A 23136-nucleotide genomic window follows, 5' to 3' on the forward strand; every position below is an offset into this window, starting at 1 on the left:
CCCCATGTCCACCCTGCACTCACCCTCTCCGGTGTTGGGGACAAGGTAAAAGGGATGGGTGTTGGTGGGCCCCCGTCCCACAGACATGGCAAGGGGGCTTCTGCCCCTTCCCCCTGACTCTGGGAGCTTCCTCACAGAATGACTGGGGATACCCCTGGGGTACAAGGGCTATTTCTGGTGGGTCACAGCCTTCTGCCCCTCCGCCCCAAGAGTAGGGGCACAAGGCTACGGGCAAGCCCTGGGCAATGGGACACCTCGTGCCAGCGAGGCAGGGCCCCTGGCAGTGCCCAGGCTTGGCACAGCCCTGGAGGCCTCCGTCCGGAGCCAGCCTCAGCCTCGACTGATTTGCCATCATTTACCAGCAAAGAGCTCAGCTGTTACCCAGGCGGCATCACAGATCAGTCACCTGGAAAAGCTTCTGTCAGAAGAAACTATTAGGGTAGGAAATGATAGAGATCTTGCAGGCAAGGTCTCCATCGCAGGCAGGCTGCGCCTGCACCTCCTCTGCGGTAACGTCTCCCCTGTGACCCAGCGTTCCAGGGTGGGAAGAAAGCCCCACGGCTCTCCCTAGGGAGCAGGGATGGGGAAGCCCTGGCAGGGACGCAGGAAGGGCTCTGCTTAGGGCCAGTGGCTGGGGCGTGGGACAGGCGGCATCTTCTACTGGGGTCAGGTCCCTGCTCCATCCTTGCAGGGTGCTGCCAGGCAGGAGCAGGGTTACGGGACTGGGACAGGTCCCTGCAGCTGTCCCCGTCCTCTGTGCAGTGTCCCTGGTGTCGCTTGTCCCCAGCGTGGGGGCGCAGCGCCCCCTGGTGGGGTGACAGCGCAGGACAGGAGACAGGGACAGTGGGGACAGGCTGTGGGGACAAGGGGGACAGCCCCTCCACACAAACCTCTCCGCCAGGGCCTTGCCATGGCCAAGGGGAAGGAGGCAAGGGAAGGGAGAGGAGCTCGCAGGAGAGCAGCTCAGCACCCCGCTTCTTCCCCCCTTCTGCCCCCACAGCAGCCACAGGCACCTTCGTTATGGAACAGGATTTATCAAAATTAGAAAAAACAACCACACATACAAAAAAAAAAAAAAAAAAAAAGCCCCAGCTGGGGAAACATCCCCCAACTCACATCCCCCCACCCTCCCCTCGCTGCCACAGTGCAGGGAAAGGACACGGGATATCTGGGAGGGGAAGGGGCAGGCTGTGCTCCTAGGGCTGCCCTCGCCACCAGGCCGTGGGGTAGAAGGGGACAGCTAGCTTATCACTGCTGGGGAGCCTGGAGCTCCTCTCTCGGGAGGCTCCTCAGCAGTCACTTTCAGTGACTTTTTCTTTGGCCACTTGCCTTTGGAACAAGCCCCCCATGCCCCAGAGAGGAGGCGGTGGCAGCCCCGAGACAGCAAGGGGAGCTCTGCTAGCATCACCTCCCGTCCTCCCAGCACGCGAGCTGCTTCTTTTATAAACGCTCCCGAGAGCAGTACGCACAGAGCTGAGCCAAAGGTGGCAGCGCTGCCAAGCAGGCAAGGAGGGGAGCCATCTCCTTACCACATCCTACACTAACTAAGCACTCCCCCATCCCCGAGAGCAGGGAAGTGTTGCCTCCCCCAGTGTGGTTTCATTAGGAGTCATTGGGAAGCCCAAAGAGCTTGACGGTGCCTGCCTCCCGGCTGCTGTCGTATTTGCCATCTTTGTCGTCACAGGCGAAGGCCAGCAGCGGCCTCTTCGGGTGCCAGGCCACTGTGAAGGTGGGGGACTCGCACTGCACCTCCCAGAGTTTCTCTCCTGCATGGAAAAGGGGCCACATCAGCCTGGAGAGCCTGCAGCCCTCCGCTGCACGCTGCCCCATAGCGCGGATCAGAGCCAAGCACCTGCTTCTTCTCTCCCACGCAGGGCAGACGAGGAACAAGCACTGCTTCAGCGCCTTTTAATCACCCGGTGACAAGGCACAGACATGACACGCATGTCTACCACAGACTAACGAGGCAGAGGCTCCCCCTCACGGCGCTCTGCTCTGCACAGCCAAGCTCTTCCTTAGCAGACCGATACTCCCAGTGCCCTCCCAGCTCCACCAGCACGTCTCCGTCCGATTCCCTCCTTGCTGTTCCCCAAAAGGAAACCGTTACCTGTCTCCACCTCTGCAATGTCAATGAAGTGATCTTCTGATGCTGATGCCAGCATCTTCCCATCATGGCTAAAGCTCAGCGTTCGCACAGGCCAGTCAAGCCTGCAGCAACAGAGCAAAGCAGACAGTGAGCCGTCTCCTGCACTGTCACCAGAGAGGGGTGGCAAACACCTTCAGGACAGCACTACCTACCTTGAGAAGCACCTCACACACACCAATTCATCCACATCCCAGAGGCTGACTAACGCGTCAGCACTGCCCGTGGCAAAGTACTTCCCCATGGGATCAAACTTGATGCAGATGCAGTTTGAAGGATGAGCGTTGATGGACTGAATGGGCTTCAGCTCCGGGTAGCTGCGGAGATGAAGGGAGAGGGCAGGAAGCAGTGAGAGGAGCCGGGGCTCGTCTACAAACAGGGCAGGCTTGGGACTGGGACTGTGAGCGATGCAAGCTGGTGCAGGGCCAGGCTCTTGGAAACCTTGAGTGCTGAGTGAATGAGGCAAAGCATCAGGGTCACCCTCGGGGAGCCCAGCCCAGAACTGGGGCAACCTCAGCTCCAGGCAAGTTCATTCCCACCAGAGGGCTGGGAATCGCTGGGGTGTGGAACTCAGGTTCCCCAAAAGCAGCAAAGGGGCTTGCAGACCGATGTCTGCCGCAGCCAGCCCAGCTACCCCACCCACCCGCTGCCACGGGCGCCTACCTGAGGATGTTGATGCAGCCATTCCCGTTAGTGAGGAAGAACATGTTGTTATCGTTATTCCAGGAGATCTCATTCACCTCAAACTTGAACTGCTCCTCAGCTTTGGAGCGATGCGTCTTGGCATCAATGAAAGTGACCACATCATCCTTGTTCCCCACTGCAATGGTCTGTCCATCAGGGCTCCAACAAATGTTGATGTTCTCCCCTGGAGGGACAGAAAGGCAGTGGCTCCCGTTTCCACCCAACAATCCACAGCAGCCACGAGTTAGAAAGACAGGCGGCTTTCATTCCTGATCCAAGGCCACAATCTGCTCCACTAACTCCAAACCTCTCCCAAATGGGAACTACTGCCAGGTTTGCAGTCTAACACACAAATCCTATACAGTAGCTGTCCAGCAAATACATACAGTTCTTGAAAATTAAACTTAACAGAACCACAGCTTCAAGCCAACATGGCTACATCACTGCCCTTCCCATTTCGGTCAAGATGGGCTGACAGCAACCACCAAACAAGGTCAGCTCAAAGATCCTCTTAACCCAGTGATCTTCAAGATCCAGAAAAAGCAGAAGCCAACAACAAATACATAAGAATGACAGTAAGAACAAGGCAGGTTTCTGTTTGCCATCTTACAACGCCATTTCCAGCCCCGACAATTCAAAACTGGAGATTTCCAAGGGCAGAGATGGTATCTGCGTTAACTAGCCCACGAATTCGAATAATCGCTTTCTGAATCTGCACAAACTTCTACGTCCACCATGGGTCTCTGCAAACATGCCTTTCCCCAGTCTCCAGCCTTGCAACCCACAGACTCCAGACACAAGTACACAGGACATTTTAACAGTCAGCATCATACTTCAGTAGTTTCTCCAGTCCTGACACCAGAGTAAATCAGCCCTTGTGTTCACTGCTGCTCCTTACAGATGAGTGCAATGCAAAGATAAAAGCAGTCAGCAAAGATGCCCCAATCGCCAACACCTCCACAAAGGGTCTAAAGCGCTGTGCCACTGCAGATGGGTCCCACACAGCAGAAGTTCTGCCAGGACCCAACAGCCCTCCCAGGAAGGCAGGGACTCACCTTTGGTATTGACAGTGGCGATGCACTTGGTGGTGCGGACGTCCCAGATGCGGATGGTTTTGTCCCCCGACGCCGTGACGAAGAGGTCAGGGTTGCTGGGGTGCCAGCAGAGCTGATCCACACTGTCCCCATGGCCCCGGTAGTTGTTCTCCTTCACCTGGAAGGCAAGGACAGGTGGGATGAGCCCAGCTCTACCCTGCTGCTGCCACGGATTCCAGTGTGCTCCTCCCTGCTCCACTGCCGGTTACCGGATGGGGCGGGAGCCCAGCCCAGCGCCCCACCGCCATTTCAGTCACGCTCCCCACCCACGGCCGGGCAGGATGGAGGAGCCCTCCCCACCTCCCCAACCAGGCACCAGCTCCAGTCCCGGCCCCCTGGCCCCGGCCCCGGCCTGTGGGGTCCTTGGCGACGCTCCTCTTCCTGGTACAGACCCGAGGCCCCGCTTCCAGGGCTGGTACCGACCACCGGGACTCACTCCCGGTTCGAGCCACCTGTCTGAGCATCCGGGCCCGGGGGCAGGGGTCTCTGGTACCAGCCCGAACCACCAGTCCCAGCCCAAGGGGTCCCGGGGTGCCCCGGTACCGGCCCGAATGGCCGCTCCAGGTGTGTCCCGGGGCCCGGTACCGAACCGCCGCCCCCCGCCCATCCGGTGCCGGAGGAGCTCACCAGCCGGTCCTTCTCGAGCAGGAAGACACTGGCGGTCTTGTCGAAGGAGCCGGAGGCGAGGCGGCGGCCGCAGCAGCTCCAGGCCACCGAGTGCACCTTGGCGCCGTGCGCCGGGAACTCGCGGCTCCGCGTGTTGGCGCGGAACAGCTCCTGCATGGCCTGCACGTAGGGCGACAGCGCCATGGCGGCGGCGCCGCGCCGCGACCGGGGCCGCCGCCACCACCGCCCCGCCCCACCGCTGCGACTGACGCAGCTTCCGCCGCCCCCCCAGGCCCGGACCGGCCCGCGGCCCGAGCGCTGCCGCCGCCGCCGCCGCCGCCGGCCCGTGGGGGGCGGAGCCGCCGCCCGCCGCGAAGATGGCCGACAGCGTCGTCCTCATAAGCGACTCGGACTCCGAGGACAGCCGCTCGCGGCCGCTCCGGCTCCGGCTCCGCCGCCGCAGCCGCCGCCCGCCGCCGCGCGCGCTGCCGCCCCCCGCGGTGAGTCGGCGGCCCCCGGGGCGGGGCGGCGCCGCCTGCCCCTCACAAAGATGGCGGCGCTTCCGCCGCCGCCGGAGGCGCGAGCGGGGACGGGAACCGCGCGGGGACACGAAGCCTCAAGGGCCGCGGAGGGGCGCAGCACGCGTCCCGCGCCGGGCGGGGACTGCGGGCCCGGAGCCCCGGCCGTGTGTTCCCGGGGAGCCCAGTCCCCTCGGTCACGTCCCCTCGGCCACCTCCCGCCAGCAGAGGCCCGGTCCCCAAGCGTGTTCCCCCGGGGGTCCCAACCCCCTTGGCCACATCCCCCCAGGAAGGCCCCGGCCCCCAGCGCCCAGCCATGGAGTGTCTCGGTCCCCTCGGCTGCACGTCGAGGAGGGTCCCAGCCCACCACGGCTCAGCCCCCCGGCACCCTGCTGGGTACAGCCCCCCGGCGGGGCTCCAGCCCCCGGCCGTGGTGGGGCAGCCACCGTCCCCCTCACCTGAGCCACCCCGCAGACGGGGGGACGATGGGCCGGTGCGGCGGCGGTTCAGGGCACGAGGCCACCGGCGAGGCACAGCCCTGGGTGGGGGAGAACGGTCTGTCCACCCCCAGCACCGGGCGCCGTTGGCCCTGGTTCCGATGCAGCTTTCAAACACTGGCAGTTCCGCAGCGTCCGGTGCAGCGGGTCCGGCTGGAGCCAGGGCAGCCTCCAGCCCTCCTCGGCTCCACCGGCTTCCCAGAGCACGTGAGGCCTGCTGGGTTTTGCCACCTCCCCAGGCTACACGCGGCCCCTCCTTGGGAAAGGCAACAGGTCTGACTCAGGGGAAAAAAATGGATTTAAATTGTCCGCAAAACGTGTTCCTGCTTTGAGACGCTGAGGGGGTTCTTTTTCCAAGAGCAAACAGGCTCTGACCCCTCCCGGGCACGTCGAGATCCTGAGAAGTGCCGTGTCCTGCCTGCCGGTGGTGCGGACACAGCTGCCTTCCCTTGCCTGCTCCTGCTGCCCCTCGGACAGGCGCGTCCTTGGAGCTCTGGGTGCTGCATCACCCAGCGAGTCCTGGATGGGAGTCCCCACAGTCACAGGGCTGCTGTAGCTCTGGCTTGGTGCCGTGGATGTGAAGGTAGCTCTGTTCCCCACCGCTCGTGTCTGTGTAGCGGGTGAGGTCGTGCCGTGGGGGGGTGCCGAGGTTCGGATCCTGCGCTGCTCCTGCCAGTGCCGGGCAGGAGCCCCTGGGGATGTGGGATAGGAGCGCTCGCTGCGCTCCCCTTGCCGTCCCTGGGCACCTCAGCAGGGCTGGCATTTCCTCATCCTGGGAGGGAGCTGAGCAGGCAGCCAGGCCCGCTCTGGGCCAAGGTGAGAGGTGTTTGGAGCAGAGAACGCAGCCGTTTGCCATAAGGAGCCCCAGGGGGAGCGGGGGGTTTGTCTCTGCCAGGAGCAGGGAAAAAGAGCCCAGGTCGGGCTCGGGCTCAGCTGTGCTGCCGGGGCAGGCCGACACTAGAGCTCAGGGCTGCTACCTCGCAGGCTGCCCCATCCCCTCGGCCAGGCAGTGGGGTCTTTGCCCCTGGTTTCTCTTCCTGGGCTGGTGCCAATGAGCCCCTTTTCCCCCTTGGGCTGGGGCAACAGTGCCACCACAGCAGAGGTCCCTGGCAGGGGAGGACCGAGGCACCCAGGTGCCACCATCACTGACAGCGCTGGCCCCTCTGTCTCCACAGGAGATCATCGATCTGACCTGCGAGGACACGAGCACAGACCCTGCGCCGTGGAGCAGCCTCACCATCATCGACCTGACGGAAGACACATGCAGCCCTCCCCGAAGCCCTCCCCACGCTGCTGGCTGGGCTGATCAGGACCCCAGGCAGGTGCCTGCTACTCCGGCAGCACACATGTCCCATCCCCGGCTCTGCTCCACCACAACACAAGAAACGGAGGCGGCAGCGGGGCCAAGCCCTGCAGCACCCTGGCACGGCACTCCCACGGAGCCCAGTGCCACCACGGACACAGCAGAAAGTTCGGAGAACTGGAACTGCTTCTCTCCCACCTCCAGCCGCCACAGCTCCTCCTGCAGCCCGGAGCAGAACTGCAGCACCACCACTTTTAACAGTGACTTGGGCTCACTGGCCAGCATGCAGCTGGACTCGGACCTGCTGTCCCTGTCCCCCTCCAGCCTGGACAGCAGCAGCAGCTGGAGAGCCGGTGGCCCGGAGGAAGAGACTCCCCACCTCTGCCAGAAAAGGGAGCTGCCCCCGAGGCTGAGCCCTGTCCCAGCCATCCCCACAATCCCAGGGAAGGCCCAAGGGCCTTTGCTGAAAGCAGGTGACTTACCGCCACACGAAGCAACCCAGCAAGTGACCTCAGCCAGGACCAAGGCTGACAGCAAGGCCTGGCTGAACAAACTGCACTATTTCAGGAGGAGCGGAGTCCAGCACCTCTTCCTCCAAGGCGTAGCACCCAACAGGGAAACACAGCAGGTAAATGGGGTTCAGAGCAGCCACTGCCAAGCCCAGACGGAGCCTGCTCAGAGCAGCCCCTGCAGTAGAGGATGGAGCGGGGGCAGCCCCTGCTCCGCTTTCCCTTTTGGGGGAAGCTTTGCCAGGCAGTTGGGATCTCTGGTTATTGTAGTTCCCTTCCCAGTGGGCCCCACATCACAGCTGGGTTCCTCTGTGTTGGGGGGATCCGGCTTTCACCCATTGCCTTGCCTTGCACGCAGCGGAAACCCGAGCTCATCCCCAGCGGGAAGCTGAGCATGGTGCACACCACCATGGAGGAGAACTTCCTGGAGGGCACCTTGCATTTCCTGAGCGAGTTCGTCTCCCGCCAGCACTGTCCCCCCAAAGAAATCGTCTCCCACCTGATCAGACAGATCCTGTTGAACCCCCACCAAGGGGAGATCCTGAAGGACACCTACATGCTGCTGATGAAGATCCAAATGTACGTGTTCCCTTTGCCACGGTGCCCTGGGGCTGGCTAGGTGCTCCCAGGGGCCTGGCCAGCATAAAGGTTATTCTCCATGGTCCTCACGCACAGAACAGGGAGCGATTTCCCCTATAACCCAGGATGATCCTCCTGCCCTTGCCTCCTGTTATCAGCCCAGGCACACCCTGGGCTGTCTGAGGGTGGGTCAGGACCATTGCTGGCCCAGACAGCAACCACTAAACCCCCAAGTGGATGGAGGATGGGGGGGCGAGAGAGGCTGGGGATGCTGAGACAAGAGGGAAAGCAGCTCCAACTACATCATGAGCGTGCTTTAATCATTTAGTAGCGAGGCCACACAGTGCAGGGACGGCCTGTGACACCAGGGAGCCCTCTAGGACAGAGGAGTGTGTTTGCCTTGCTCCTGAAGAGCAGATCTCATTCTTCACTGCTGTGACATGGCAGAAACGCCTTCCCTGGGCTGCAGCAGGGGTCATGGGCTGGAGGTGGCTGGAGCAGGTCCCCCACTGCCTTCAGGATTCCCACAGAGAGTCACAATGTTTTGTGAGGCCACGGGCCCAGGAGTGACGATGCTCTCCATGGAGTACAGCCCCAGTCAGGTGCTTCCAAAAAATTAATGTGGTCAGGGGAGGAGAAAGGGAGAGGGCGAAGCTGAAGAGGAGAAGGCAGGGCAGGCCCCTGAGCAAGTGGGGCTGGGGGAGGGCCAGGGGCTGCTGTGCCTCCAGGCAGACGGTTGGGCAGTTCAGCACAAATGGACAGTGCTGTCCTTGCAGGCTCCATCCAGCCAACGCCGCCACGGTGGGATGGGACTGGACACTGCTGAAATACATCATGGAGGACCAGGTACTTGGCACCACATGTGTCACATCAGGCAGGGATCATCCAGTACGCGGTGCCTGAGGGTAAGCATTGCCCCAGGGCCTCATGGCCGTGCTCTGCTGCAGAACGGGCCAGTCCAACATGCAGTTTTATTGCAGCTGCTGAGGGCAGCAAATGCAGTTGGGTCTCCCACTTTTATCCGCGGTGCTCCCTAAGCTGCTGCATAGCTGTAGGCAGGTTGTCTCATCTGAGGAAGACACAGCAACAGACAAAGCCTCTGTGGGCCACAGCCCTAGTGCAATGGTAGAGCAGGTCCAGCCAAGCCCCTGGGGCATTGCCTGAGCCAGGCAGCCTCTCCTGGAGCTACTCCTCAGTCATGTACATCAGCCCATTCCCGAGACAGCCAAATTCCCTGGTGCTCCTCACCCTGCAGCTCCACCAGGCTCATACCGTCTCCATCTGCCCTCAGGAGAAGCCCCCCGGCTGGCTCCTCTTCCTGCAGTATGTGGTGCAGACCCTGGAGGACGACTTCCAGCAGAACCTGAGGTTGCGCCTGCTGCAGAAGTCAATTGCCAAGAAAGTGCTTTCGTGTGACATGTGCTTCAACAATGTCAAGTAAGGGACGCCTCCTCCTCCCCTGTTCTCTAACCAGACGCTGAGAGGCAGGGGCTCAGGGAACACTTGTAGAGACTCCAGGTCAAACTTTCAGACTTTCCAGGAAACAAGCCTGGGAGACAGAGGAAAGCGTAGGGCCCAAGTATAAAGAACAGGAGCAGGTTTACAAAAGCAAACCACCAGAGATGATGCAAGGCATTTCCAGCCACAAGCTAGCCGGCTTTTCCCAGGAATGAGGTCAGATTTGCATTGCTTAGGAGAAGGAGGCAGTGTTGTTGACGAGCATATAAATCTGCTGCTCAACGGAGCTACTCCTTAGCCTGTCCAAGCAGGTGGGACGTATTCTTCATCCTCAGGGCCTTTCCTTGAGCTCCAAGTGGATCTAGAGGTCAGAATGCAGCAAAACCAGACCTGTCCCCACTAACGTTCCTGTTTCTGTCCCAGAGAGGTGGTCGAATGGTTGGTCGCAGCAGTTACAGGAGTCAGGTTCTCCCAGCCCCAGGAGCAGCCGCAAGAGATTACATCCTCTTCAGCAGAAGCAAGGGCCAAACGCAGCTCATCTGCACCGTGGCTGGCCAGCACTGACCAGGCAGAGGTGGCTCCACCAGCTTTCTTCACCCAGAAGTAAGCCCCAGAAGTCCTGATCCCTGCCAGCAGTATCATGGGGCCCAAGTCAGGGAGAAGCCAGAGTCCCTCCCTGTCAGGTCAGGGAAGCCAGACTGTACCTGAAGTTCTCCTTTGGGGTAGACATACACTTGGTGAGCAAGAGGCTTCCTCACCTGGTAGGAAACTGGCTCAGTGAGCGTCCTCCTCTCACATGTAGTATAAGGCTGGAGCTCTTGGCCCACAGCCCAGGCTGCCCCGTCCTGCTCCACCAACGCTCACTACAGCCACTGAGACCTCCCGAGGGCCCGTCTGGGGATTAGCTCTGCTTCCAAGAGCATCAGATTCAAAAGCCACCAAGAGACACCAAATCTAGTCTGCTACGTTCCCCTGCATCCCTCACTGCAAGGCATGAGGCTGAACTAGGTGCCATCCCCCCTGGCAAGCCGAGGGGTAGTGTCTCCTAGTGTTGACTGTCTCTCTACCCTAGGGTGATGCTCCTGCTCCAGCGGATGTTGTCCATCGCGGTGGAGGTGGACAAATCTCCCAACTGCAGCTCCTGTAAGATCGCAGATGTGATATTCCCATTTATACTGAATATTCCCCTGAGGAGCCAAAGGTGAGACAAACATGTGGAAGGCAGCATCTGCCTGTGTGAGCAATAGTCTTATTCCCGATTTACATCCAAGTCTGGATGCATAAAGTACCACAGGGTATAGAAAGACAGGCTCATCTATGACCCAGCCAGCAAACACATGGCTGTTGGACTGACAGATCCTGTGGAGATAGAACATCACCAGCTGAACGCATCTCTCCAGCTCGTGTGTTGCTGAGAAAAATTCATTCTTCCACTTGTTAAAGTTGCAGGACCTTAAAACTGTAAAGAGGGTCTCAAAAGCAGCTCTCTACATCAGCATGGTCAAGTACTGGCAAACACATCACTGATTCCCAGGGACAACTGAGAAGCTCACCAGAAATATGATAGAGTTTTGCCTTGACGTGCTTTTGTTTGCTTCTCTAAGAAACGCAGTATCTGAAGCCAAAGCACAAGGGCCTGACTGGCTGTAGTGTAGACCCGAGACCACTAGATCCACAAACAGTTCAAACCCACGTTTGCCAGCTCCAGCAGGCAGCCCTTTCGATCTCTCTTAGCAGAACTCTCTCTGAGCACACATCGGGTCTAATCAAGCCAAACTGACTGTAACAAAGCTATCGCTCCTCCCAGGAGAGATCTCCTAGATCCAGTTGACCGCTGACCCCACTTTACACTTGCTTGGCCGTGCTCCCTGCAAGTCAGCAAGAATGGGTAACTTCCACACAGGCTGCTGGGCAGGGTGAAGTGAAGCAGCTAAGCTTGCTTCACAGACTGTACAGACCTCGAGTTGCCACAGGTCAGACCTAAGGACGTAAACATGTCCATGGCCAAGCTGCATAACAAAGGTCTCTCTGTCATATCTGGTGGTTTTCCTTCCACTGCACTGCTGGACAGCCCCTGCAATCACCCACATCTGCACAGATCAGCACCAGCAGGACACCAGGAACATGCTAGAGCAGCTGTCCCTGGCCAGGCTGTGCTGTCTCCCCCAAAGTAAATCCCTTTTGTCTTTCAGGGAAGCTTTCTTAAACACCATGGAGAGCCAGCTCCTGCGCTGCAAACTGCTAGAGCTGTTGTTCCAGCATAGTTGCGATGTGCCCACGACCTTGCCCTTATCTCTGGCCAAGATCCTGTACTTCCTGAGCCACTCCTCTGTGCTGCTGCAATACCAGGTATCCAGTCCAACCTCTCCTTTGCCTTGCTTTCTCCTGAGAAAGCCTCTTCTAATAACCAAATATTGTTTCTTGTCATAGGATGAAACAGCAACATGGCAAAGATGGGATGAGATGGTTCAGTACTTGAGTTTGCTGCTGATGAGTTACCAAAATGTAATACTGGGTAAGCAGCCTGTTCTGGCCTTAATAAACACAATCTCTTCAAGAGGCTGCAATGGAACAGCCAAAGTACCCTTTCTCCTCTCCTCTCATCACTCTTGAACTCACAGCCACTGAGTCTTAGAAGGATAATGTGCTTCCATCCATGCTAGTAACTATTCCCAACAGTCGGAGCAAAGAAGTGATGTTGCATCAGGCAGAGCACCCAACCTGCTTTGCCAAGTTTAGCCCCTAAGAAATAGCCTACTTCCTAAAGGATCAATCCCAGCACTGGGAAGTACACAAGGGGGTGCTTTGTACCCACTATTGTCTAAGTTGCAAACACAGTGGGTGGAAGAATAGGGTGGTTTAGGAGGAAAAGCAGAAGTCAAATGGATGGTAAAGCCAGGACACACTCAGCACTTAGACTGGGCAGGGAGCACCACCCACAGTAGCCATGGAAGGAGCAGTATTTCTGACCCCAGGAGAGTGGCACAGTCACAAAACACTCCCTAAAACTCCCTAAAGAAAATTCCTAAAGTCTCTTCCCAACTTCAGCTGCTTTAGCCCAGGGTTAAGGCTCTCATGGAGGAATGCAGAGGAACCCACTATCCCCTGTGCATAGAGTCTTATTCTCCCTGAAGCCCTAGACCATCACTGTCATTAAGCTCTTTGGAGACTCTCCTTCGCAGCTGGACAGCTGTCCAGTCTGCCACTAGCACAAGAGAAAAGGATGCTGCAAGCCCTGCCCCCTCCCCATTTCTTGGGCTCTCTCCACATGCAGACTGAGCTCCAGGAGGGGACAGTACCTTCTTCCACCAGGCTAGTCTTGTGCAGAAACATCAAGGATAACCATGAGAAGATCAGCACAGTTCCCAACTGCTCCTCACCACCGCACAGTGCTGCTTGTGGCACGCTGTGATCTGTCCCTGAACAGGTCAGGCAGCCCGCTGTCTGTTGCCTCTCTCCAGCAGCATTTCCTCTTGCAGAGCACTTGCGGAGCTCACTCAACGACCGTATGGACTTGATCATTCAGAAAGCCAAGCCCAAGCTCCAGGACGGAGATGACATCAGCCATCTGGACATTCAACTGAAGATAGAGGACTTCATCAGCCGAATGCAGCAGGTCCTGGGGCAGCCTTTTCCCCTGCAGATCATGGAGAAATTGTGCATGCTTCGGGAGTTGTTCCTCATCGTCACTGCTACCTGATGGAGACAACCACTGCGGCAGGGGGCACAAAGAGCTTCATGCTTCCTCTGTAAAACCCCATCAAAACCCCCGTCTCATGCTGCAGTCTCAAGTGTCATACGTCATGTGGGTTTGTTTATACATTTCTTTGGAAAAATATCCGGTTTACATGGTCTCTTTCAAACATGCCTCATCCTACAGTTTTACAAGGCACTTTGTACACTTTTAAAAAATAAATTATTTTCATATTTGCTAAGACTCTTCCATCTTGGTGCCAGTCCTGCCCAAAGGAAGTGCAGAGCTCTGTCAGCTGTACCTTGGGAAAGCATTAGACTAACGTGGCCATAAACTTTGACAATAGTTTGCACAGCAAGCAAAATGCCAAAATACCTATTCAATATTTAGGAAAAGGTGATAATTTTTAAGAAAAAAAGCAGGTGTGGGCTGCAGTGAGGGCATTCACAGTGCAGAGATCCCTAGGCAATGCTGGTCAGTCCTCAGGAGAGGAACATTTCTGTTCCAAATCAAATACATCTACATGACTTTGCCCAAGGTGATTAGCATGTCAGGAGAGAGGACTGGATAGCAGCATCAACTGAAAAAGCTGTGCCTCTTCCAGAATGTACCAAAGTGTCTGCAGCGCAGGCAAGCATGTGTGTTATGATGAAGATGAATACTCAGTTCAAATACACTGCCATCAACCCAAACCACAGCCAAGGTCAGAGAGCAATTAGGCATTTCTACAGGTGTCCTCAGACAGGTCAGAAGCAACAGAGGTTGGGAGTGGGAGAAAGACTGCTGTAGCTGCCCACCACACCTTTATCTGTCCCTGAGGAGACCAGAGCCTCAGAGCATCGAGCACCACAATCATGACCACTACTCCAGGAATGGAGTAGTCCTGCTGTTAGTGCCACGCACACTGAAGACCTGGTGCTTGCTGCACAGACCTCATCCAGAAGCCTGGCTTCATTTAGCCCAGAACTGTTTGGAAGGGTCTGACCTGGGGCTCACAGGTTTGCTCCTTGTTCTTTAGGAGGCCTCTTCCCAACTGCCAAATGTAGAACAAACCACTCATCTGCATGATGTTGCCCCTCTAATCCAGGGATAAGCCATCCAGGGAAAAGTGAAGAAGTCTCTTTTCAGAGTAGTAGCCAGAGGCGTTCCCAACAGCGCACACTCCAAGTGCTCCCTGCTCTAGAAAGCTGCTCTTCCTGCATCGTATGCTCATTCAGGTATATTTTCCAGTTAGGTCCTTTTAACTTGATTAGACTTCTATCATTAGACTAGAAAAGAAGCCACATTCCTGCAAGAGATGCATACTTATGGATGTTATTTTCTGATACGTTGGTCATATCCCCAAGAACGATGTTGGAATAAAATACAGAAAGTAGAATATCACACCAAGAGGCCACACTTAAACCCCAGCCTTTCCAAACTGAACTATGAGATTAGCCTGTGTAACTAAGACCTGCAGCAGCAGCCTGTACCAGAGTAGCTGGGTGCTTCAGCATCCGCTTCATCACTTTGAGTTCTGCTAACGCTCTAGGAGTACAGGAAACACCAGTGTTCAGCTCAGACTTCCCTAGTCCAGGAGAACCATGTGCTCTATCAGCAGTACTTTGGCAGCTACGGATGCTACAACAGCACTCAAACCAGAACTTTTCAGAGGAAGGCAAAGCAGAGGTGGCCAGATCATTGCGAGCTTGGCACCTCTAGGCAAATACCAGCCTGACTCCCACAGCTGTGCCCACCTCCCCAGTACAGGGGCAAACACAGCACACAAGCTGCAAGCAAAGCAATCTCAAGCTATTTAATAGTTCAGGAAAACACAAAGATTTCATGTCTAGTTTCATCTGCACACAAAGATTTCACGTCTAGTTTCATCTGCACAAGCCCTAAGACAGGACTGAGCTGGCTTTAAGCGTAGTCTCCTTGTCAAAAGGGAGTTTTACAGAGCAAACATTGTACTCTAGTGCAAGTGCTGCCAGAGCCTTATTAGGCAGAACCTTCACCCCACACTCACTGGACAGCCCCACATTTCTTCCACAGATGCTTTGCCAGCGCTAACACACACCAAGGACCTCCATTCACAAGGGTTTTATTTTCTTTTAACAAACAAAAAAATCATACACATTAGAGACATGAATACAGACAACAAATAAATTAATGTCAAATGAGAGAGTGATTGCCAAGGTGCAAATGAGTGGTGAGAGTGAAAACTGCTAAGTTGGGTGGGAGACTTTCAACACATCACTGGCAGTGCTGTTGAAGCTTGAAAGGAAGCAGAGACACAAAACGTGCTTCTTCAGAGGGGAGAGCAGCTAGCCAAGTGAGCCAACCCTGCCTCACCCTCTGAGAGGAATGTTTGGTTTAAGAAGGCAGAAACCCCAGAGCTCAACAGTTACCAGCTGTTAAGTAACCTCTGTATAATGAACCAGCAACAGAGAAGCTTCCAATACCATATGCAAGGCTGCTGCTGCCACCTTGCCACTACAGAAAGCCTGCTGCTGGCTGAGGGAGCTCTGCAACACAATCGTGAGATCCAGAGAGAGACCTGTTTGCCACAGGATAGGTGAAGATTACAGAGCAACTCTGCCTATAACGTTTAAGGGATTAGATGGTAGTCAAGAGTTCCTTCCACTTTTCATGAAAGCAAGTGTTAGCTGTTCCCAGTAACTGGTTCTGACTAGGTCAAAAATTACATATAGCTGTACCAGAGCAGGGAGGAATGTTGAGCCTTGATCTGCCCTCAGCCCTCCCCCAGCCCTGCAAAATGTATTTAATGCTGATGAAACAAAAACCCTATTTGAGAAGTGCCCCTGGTGTCTAATACACTTCTACATGATTCATTCAAGATGCTAGGAAAAAAAAAAACCAAACAAATCAAGCAGCACCCAGAGTGCCAGAACATCTGTAAGTCTGTTGTCTAGGAGAAGGCAGGACAGTGTTGTTTTGCAGAGAGAAGAGAGGAGGATTACTTGGTTCAAGCCACACCAGCTCTGGTCACTTGCACCTTTTTGGAGGAACATGAAGAGTTGGAAGAGAAGCAATTCTTCCTCATTACTGCCAAGCCCCATTAGATTCTGCTCCCTGCCTTTCTAATAAAGGCATCTTAGAATGGTCACTGCTCCACTTTTCCTTACTGACCCACCACGTTCCCAGAGCAACTTCCTTCTGGCAGTTAACAGTCCAGTTTTTAGTCCTTGCTTGTTTTCATCATTTTCTGCTGGTGTTCTATATATGCCAGACAGAACCACGGTCCTCCTGAGGGTACTTCAGCACTGAGCAGGACAAGACAATCAGACTACAGGTAGGCAAGCCAGCCTGCTTGCACACCACACGCAGTCCTGTCCCACAAAACACGATTCAAGGTTTTACTGTGGTGCAGTGTACTGGGAAGCACACCTAGTGCAGCCTAGCAGACCGAACTGGTGCAGTACAGCAGACAGGATGGTTTACCTTGGTTTGGTGCTAGTGCAGGAGTTTTTCCAAGACTGGCTTTAGGAGGACAGTCACAACTGTTTCCTTTTCTGAGATGAAGAGCTGGAATTGAAACTTTCCTATTTTACTGCAGCACAATGGGACAGGGAAGCAGAGCCTAAGACACCCTGTAGCCCGCTAAAGACACCCGAAGCATCCTTCCTAGAACCCGGTGGGAGTGAGCACGTTCAGATCCCGAGGTTTGATATTATGGGAACGTGGAGATTGTTTCCTCCCTTCTGTGAGTGGAATGTCCATTCTGGGTGGCTTGAAGGTGACTGGATCCTCTTGCATCCTAGTAGCCTGAGCACGCATCAGCTCCATTGGGGATGGCTTCTGGGCACCCTTATAGGATTGGATGGTAAATCCTCCTGATGAGAAAAAATCACAGCAAGTAAGAGCTAGGAAAACTAGCCAAGTCCTTTTTCCAGTTTCCAGGAGTGAGCAGTGTCACTGATGCCCAACACTGCAGAAAGCCTATGCAAGACCCAGCAGCTTCATGTCATCTAAGCCTATTCTACATCACTGGCACTTCCAGTTCTGGTTCCACCAGACAGCAGAGAAAGCAGAGTAAAAAGCTGTCACCTTCACACCCTGCCCTCCACTGCAGCTCAGTGCAAGTTATTTCTACTTTCAGATCCTTGGCATAGGTTTCACCTAACTGCTTTATATTTAGGCACAGAAATTATATGAATAGCACACATTCATAAGGTGGTCCTAGAAAGTAACAAGGCAAGCAGGATAAGGCTCCAGAAATAGCTAGCAAGTTTGTGTGACAGTTCTCCCCTAGCTCTTGCAGGGCAGGAGATTTTAGAGGACATACCTGGATCATTGGTGGATTTCTGGATGGCTTTGGGTCCAAAAAAGCTCCATCTTTCAGATGGCAATTTGTCCCCACCAGCTTCCATGGCAAAGTCTGGGCCAGTGATAGAAGTAGAGGATCCCTGACTAAACCAACCCCTAGGGAAAAATCATTGAGATGTACAAAACATGAGAATAAATACTTCCAAGTGGCCCCACGGTGCCAGGAATTTTACATGTAGTTATCAGGAGCAATTTAAATGAACTTAATAGGTTTGTTACCACCCAGAATGAAGATAGGTATGCTAAAGTTCCACAAGCTTTCAACATTTGGATCTATCCAACACAAAACGAAGCAGGCTCTGAATTTCACCCCTTAGACAGTCCCTCACTGGGTAAGAAGGTTATTTGTAGCAGCTCCCACCTCAGCAGCCTGTAGGAAACCCAAGGAGGCAGTGGTCTGCCAGGAAGAGAGTACCTGTTTTTATGCTTGGGAGAGGAGTGGGGAGTGCTGCTTGGAGTGGACTGAGCAGAAGAAGTCTGTTTGTCATCTTTTGTCATCTCTCCACTCTGCATTTTTAGCTTCTGTTAGGAGAGGCAAGAGAAACACAGAAGCAACAGAGCTTAAATGCAAGACATAAGGAACAGCCAGTTTTATTGTCAAAACTGGACAACTGTTCATATCACAGGTGATAAAGGATTTAAATGTCACGTCACCTAAAGCTAAACCCAGTATTACAATACTTGCATACACCCCTTAAGCTTCTTTCCACATCAGATATAAGCATTTTGGTAGTTCACTATGCTCAAGACACATCCTCCAGGCTAGAGGAAGTAAAATAACACCTACAGCTCACTCTGCAATTCAGAGTCACTAACCAGCAGTAATGCACTGCTTCAATACCAGCATTCATAGGGAGGTTGCAGATGTAGCAGAGCCAGCTTACACATCAGCTCAGCTACTGGTAACAAGTCTAAATGTCACAGCAACCATTTGTCTGCAGCGCTTCTCAGAGCAAAGCTTTCAGTCCCACAAGTTCTCTAACGAAGGTGAGATCAGACCTCGTACAGAAGGTACTAGGTCTAGGAGTACTAGACCCTGAGAAGTAATCCACATACAACAGGGTGGGAACACTGCTCTGAAACGCTGCGGTGAACCGCATTTGAAGAGTACGCCTGCTCATAAAATCAACAGGAACTGGGTGTATGTGAACCAGGCTATTGTAAGTCAGACAGTACAAATTGAACTTTGAAGAAGTCACTTGAAGGGCAGTTATAGTTCAAACACCAACTACACAGGCACCTTCTCAGAATGTTTCCTGTGGCTACCCAAGCCACACTAATGCAATTCACCAACACTGTTATTGAAACTTTGACCTTGTGGGAGTACACTTGGGGAGTTCATTATTAAACTCCAACTGCAAGATTACTGTGGGCGACTGAGCTCATCAGAAACATGTTGATTCAAGACCTTTGTCTTTATTTCCACTAAGAGGCAAGCCCAATTTCATCTGCTATCTTCCACATCAGAAATGCATGGTTTACAAGTTCTCTTGGGACAAACAGTTACAACAGTCAACTGCAGGGCACCATTCAAATGAACAGAAAGAAACTAGATTCTGTGTAGGGATGTCCCCACTTGGAAAGACAACTGTGATAATCTGACATACTGTGGAATATGACATATTTCAGAATAAAGTTTGTTTCAAAAGTATAAAGGCTAACGCTAACTTTAAAATATAAGTGGGTAACCGTTTTTACACAATGAGCTAAAAGCCTTCAGAGGAAGCAGTTTAAGGAGAGTCCTAGCAACATGCTCCAAAAGTTATGTTACCAGATAGGCGTTGAGCTAGTACACAACCTACACGGAGAAAGCCAATGCAAAACAAGCCTTACGTGGACTGCCTCAGCCACTCGGTGATACTTTGTCTCCTCAGTAGTGAGGCCTTTGTGGGGAGTGTAGCCAGCATCTCTCAGCCCTGCCTGCTGCTCAAAGCGCTGAATGCTCTCCTGAGTCTGCTCTGGAACAGACAAGAGCACATATTCACACAGAAATGCCACCACAAGCAGTTCTAGCAAACAAAGGCAACTCAAGCAACCGAACGCAAGACCCTTTTTTCATCATTCATACCTACACGTTGTGATGAGTTGACAGAGGCAGCAAGATGAAGCTAACGAGACAGTCTGACTTGAAAACTGTCCTGAGTCATAGGGCAAAGTCAGATGAGCAGTGATTTGTCCCAAATCACCAGATGTATTACAAATGCAACACCTGTAATTAAACCCATCTCACCCAAGAAGCTGCATCACTCCTAATTACAACTTCCTAAATCTAGGAGACCCTAGATTCAAGGGTTCGAGGATGGTTTTTTGGCCAGCAAAAAAATGAAGTCTTCTGAAAGACTGCCCACACCAGCTAATCTGACAATCACAGCCTTGCAGAACAGGTGGTAAAGACTCCCAGTGATTCTAGATTAGGTAAAATAAGCCATTTCAGCCAAATACAGAGCCAGCATCTAATACACTGATATCAACTTCAGTTCTGAAAAATATAAGCACTTTTGCCCCCCCCCCCACTACCAGCATAAGATGTTCACTCCCTACTGGAACTAAGAAAAAAGTCAAAAGGAATCAGAGTACAGCAGGATTACTGGAAAAGCCCAATGTCTTCTTTAAAACAGATAACACTTCCCATGTTACTGTTACAGTTATTTGCAGGGATATTGCACTGTATATATGAGAAACCTAGAGGACCTTTGCCTGTTAATTTCCAACTTGTGACTGAATGTTCTTCTTGGGAGGTGTAGGTTGGCGCTCCTGACTTCTTACTGCACAAGGACATTTTTAGGCCATCATGGTTTTAAATAGATTAGCATTTTATCATTAGACTAGAACAGGAGGTGCTTTCCTGAAGAAAGTCCATATTCCTGGATGTTATTTTCTGATGTTTGGATTTTCGAGCCAAGACTGAAATAAGTGCAAACGTATAGCTATTCCAAAATGCTGGTCTGAAAATCTCAAAGTCTTTGGAAGTACTACTTGGAGAAAAGATGAAGCTCAGATCCCAGCTGCTAAAAGAAGAGGCAGCAGGGACAGATTAACACATAATTCCTCTTGTTGCAAATGGGCATGTCTTCTTTGCCAGCATAACTGACCCAATCTGATTTTAAAGCATCATGATTTATGAGGTTTGTTTTTTTTAAAATAAGTGTTACTGTTGGCAAGACAGCTGCAGCTACTAACTAATACCAGCAAGTGCTCCGTTAGCACAGTATGTCAGCTCTCCACACCACTTTGGTTAATTTTAGAGCCTTACCTGTCATTCAGAAATAGCAAGTTAATAAGCAAACAGAGTAGCAGCAGCAGCCGCCCCTGCACTCCAGCAACAAGGTGGCGTGGACTGCAGTGTCCTATCAGCAGGCTGCACTCCTCCCTCATCACCCACCTCCAGCACCGGGAAACACAGAGGCAGTAAGTGTGGCCTCTTCCCCAGTTCCTTGCTTCCTTCTAGAAGCATCCTCCAAAAAACCTCATACAGCTCAAGAGCAGAGTCGGTCTGAAGCCACAAACTGTCCAGGAACTCTGGTAGTTACCCTGAGGCATTACCAAGCCAGAGCACGCTCGCGTGCCCACACCCCATTAGCCACCACATTAGAGGTGAGAGTTCTTACTTGTAATGAGAGAGTTCATGATGATATGAGTGGCCTTGGCCTTCACCACAGGTACCTTGTTCACACTTTCGGTGGACGATGAAGGAGTTATGACTGGTGCATTCATGTTAGCATCCCCTTCCTCAATCTGTGGGGAAGAAGCAGGGTACACTTTAAGATGAGAAAGTATCTCAGCACCTTGCCAGGACACATCTCTACTCAAAGGAGACACAAGGCAAAGCCGCTCTAGCAGGTAGCCTTCATCCCATGGAAGAAACCCATACTCTTTTCTCACTACAGCCCAGGAGTCTTCAGAGCTTGAACCTTATAATTCTCAGCAACGAACAAGCAACTTGCATCCAAGATTTGAAATCCTACCAGGCTCAGAGCCAACAAGTTTTTAGTCTAAGTACAAAAAGGTCAACAGGAAAGAAACCAGAACATATCTACTTCCATTCTCATAACTGCAAATTGGACTTCAAGGTCAATTGGGCAAGAGCACCCTTCCACAGACAGCTCAGAAACACAAACTATTTACAGAATAGCAGTCACACAGATTAGAGGCTGGTGGTTAGATCTTGTTCTCCCCCTCATTCCTTATATCAGTTTCTTACTCAGAGTATCTACTGGTCATAGCTCTACCACTGATCATGAGACCCTAGCAACAAAGAACCAGACAATGAATGCTAGAAAACAAGAAATCCTGTGAAACATAGGCTTCCTCCTCCTAACACAGGAGTTACTGCTCCCTGACCGGACAGTTTGCTTTTTGTGCCAAACCACAACTTTAGGTTTTCTTCCATGAGAAAGATTTTAAAATAAAATGAGGTGAAAAGCAGAGGTTAAGCTGAAAGGGATGCAGAGTTATTTACTTCCATTCAACAACATTTAACTTCACTTCAGACTTAGAACTAACAGCCTCTAAATTTAAAAGAGCTGGTCCTGCACTCAAAGCGTCCCCATAGTCATTTCATAGAACAGTTTGGGTTGGAAGGGACGTTCAAAGATCATCTAGTCCAGCCCCCCTGCTGCAGGCAGGGACATTTTTCACTAGGTCAGGTTGCTCAAAGCCTCGTCCCACCTGACTTTGAACAGGTCCAGGGATGGGGCATCCACAGCTTCTCTGGGCAACCTGTTCCAGTGCCTCACCACCCTCATCATAAAGAATTTACATCCAACATGAATCTACCCTTTTGCTCTGGTTTAATTGCACCTGGTCACATCTTGCAGCTTTTTTACCCACAAACACCTCCCATAAGCGAGGAGACTCCCAGAACACACCTATCTCAACCACACTTCAGTGTTCCCACAACAGGGCCAGGGAGCAAAGCCGGTCTCTTGTCCCCAGCACCTCCCGAGGGCTCCCAGGGCCCAGCGGGTCTCTGCTGCGGAGGGCAGGGGGCAGCTCGCCCGCTGCGGTGCCCCGGCCAGGCAGGAGGGCTGCCGGGCCGGGCTGCAGCGGCACACAGGCGGCACGCCTGGGCCAGGGCCACCGCGGCAACCGGCCGGCCCGCACCTTCGAGAGCTCCTGGTACTTGCGCTCGGGGATGACCGGCTGCTTCCAGAGGACGTTGGCGCACAGGTCGGCGGGCGGCGGCGTCATGGGCGCCGTGTCCTCCAGGGCGTCGTCGTAGCTGAAGGCCCGCCGCGGCACGCCGATGGGCAGCGACATCTTGCCCGGGTGGGCCCCGCCGCCCTGCTCCAGCGCTGCGAAGAGAGAGGGCAGCGCTCAGCGCCGCGGCCTACCCGGGCCGGTGGGGAGCGCGCGGTGGGGGGGGCCTTACCGGGAGCGTCCGGCTGCCGCGAGCTCATGGCGGAGGCGCCGCGGCTCGGCTGAGGTTAGCGAGGCTCGGCGGGGGCCGGCGGGCCGGGGGCCGGCGGGCCGGGCGGCACCATGGCGGAGCCCGCGGGGCACCCTCCGCCACCGCTGCCGCCGGAGGGGAGGTGCGAGGGGCACCGCCCCCCGCGGGGGAGCTCTTATAGGGGCGCGATCTCGCGAGAGCTGGCGGCGGCGCGCGGGGCACGCTGGGAGGTGTAGTCCGAGCCGCGCGGGGCGGGGCCAGACAGAGGGGGCGTGGTTGTGCTGGAGGGGCGTGGCCGCGCGGAGAGGGCGGGCCCGAGCGATGCCGGGGGCA

The 23136-nt window shown here is 54.1% G+C and overlaps 3 protein-coding genes across 7 annotated transcripts; 1 reads left to right on the plus strand and 2 right to left on the minus strand.

Annotated features, from left to right (window-relative positions):
• Positions 1-1014: 1014 nt before the first annotated feature.
• Positions 1015-4782, minus strand: THOC3 (THO complex subunit 3). The gene is made up of 6 exons (XM_075164318.1): positions 4549-4782; positions 3883-4039; positions 2807-3011; positions 2299-2460; positions 2108-2208; positions 1015-1766 (listed from the first exon to the last, which is right to left on the minus strand). Exons 1-6 carry the CDS (start codon positions 4729-4731, stop codon positions 1603-1605), a joined length of 972 nt encoding a protein of 323 aa, XP_075020419.1. The 5' UTR covers positions 4732-4782; the 3' UTR covers positions 1015-1602.
• A 77-nt stretch (positions 4783-4859) lies between these two features.
• Positions 4860-13326, plus strand: SIMC1 (SUMO interacting motifs containing 1). Of its 3 annotated transcripts, XM_075164317.1 has the most exons (11): positions 4940-5027; positions 5901-6125; positions 6718-7473; positions 7713-7933; positions 8710-8779; positions 9225-9370; positions 9815-9994; positions 10464-10592; positions 11584-11740; positions 11822-11906; positions 12871-13326. In XM_075164317.1, the coding sequence occupies exons 3-11, from the start codon at positions 6889-6891 to the stop codon at positions 13089-13091; spliced, it is 1794 nt and encodes a 597-aa protein (XP_075020418.1). In that variant the 5' UTR covers positions 4940-5027; positions 5901-6125; positions 6718-6888; the 3' UTR covers positions 13092-13326. The 3 variants fall into 3 exon arrangements, with proteins under 3 accessions (XP_075020416.1, XP_075020418.1, XP_075020417.1); XM_075164315.1 differs by lacking the exon at positions 5901-6125 and having other exon boundaries at positions 4860-5027; XM_075164316.1 differs by lacking the exon at positions 4940-5027 and having other exon boundaries at positions 5107-6125.
• Positions 13327-15152: 1826 nt separating this feature from the next.
• KIAA1191 (KIAA1191 ortholog) lies at positions 15153-22944 on the minus strand. 3 transcript variants are annotated; one of them, XM_075164320.1, is made up of 7 exons: positions 22786-22944; positions 22518-22708; positions 21023-21149; positions 19248-19372; positions 17830-17936; positions 17374-17510; positions 15153-16921 (listed from the first exon to the last, which is right to left on the minus strand). In XM_075164320.1, exons 1-7 carry the CDS (start codon positions 22811-22813, stop codon positions 16713-16715), a joined length of 924 nt encoding a protein of 307 aa, XP_075020421.1. In that variant the 5' UTR covers positions 22814-22944; the 3' UTR covers positions 15153-16712. The 3 variants fall into 3 exon arrangements, with proteins under 3 accessions (XP_075020421.1, XP_075020423.1, XP_075020422.1); XM_075164322.1 differs by lacking the exon at positions 22518-22708; XM_075164321.1 differs by lacking the exon at positions 22786-22944 and having other exon boundaries at positions 22283-22518.
• Positions 22945-23136: the final 192 nt, after the last annotated feature.

The sequence above is a fragment of the Calonectris borealis genome, chromosome 15, assembly GCF_964195595.1.
Source record: "Calonectris borealis chromosome 15, bCalBor7.hap1.2, whole genome shotgun sequence".
NCBI classification, from domain to species: Eukaryota; Metazoa; Chordata; class Aves; order Procellariiformes; family Procellariidae; genus Calonectris; species Calonectris borealis.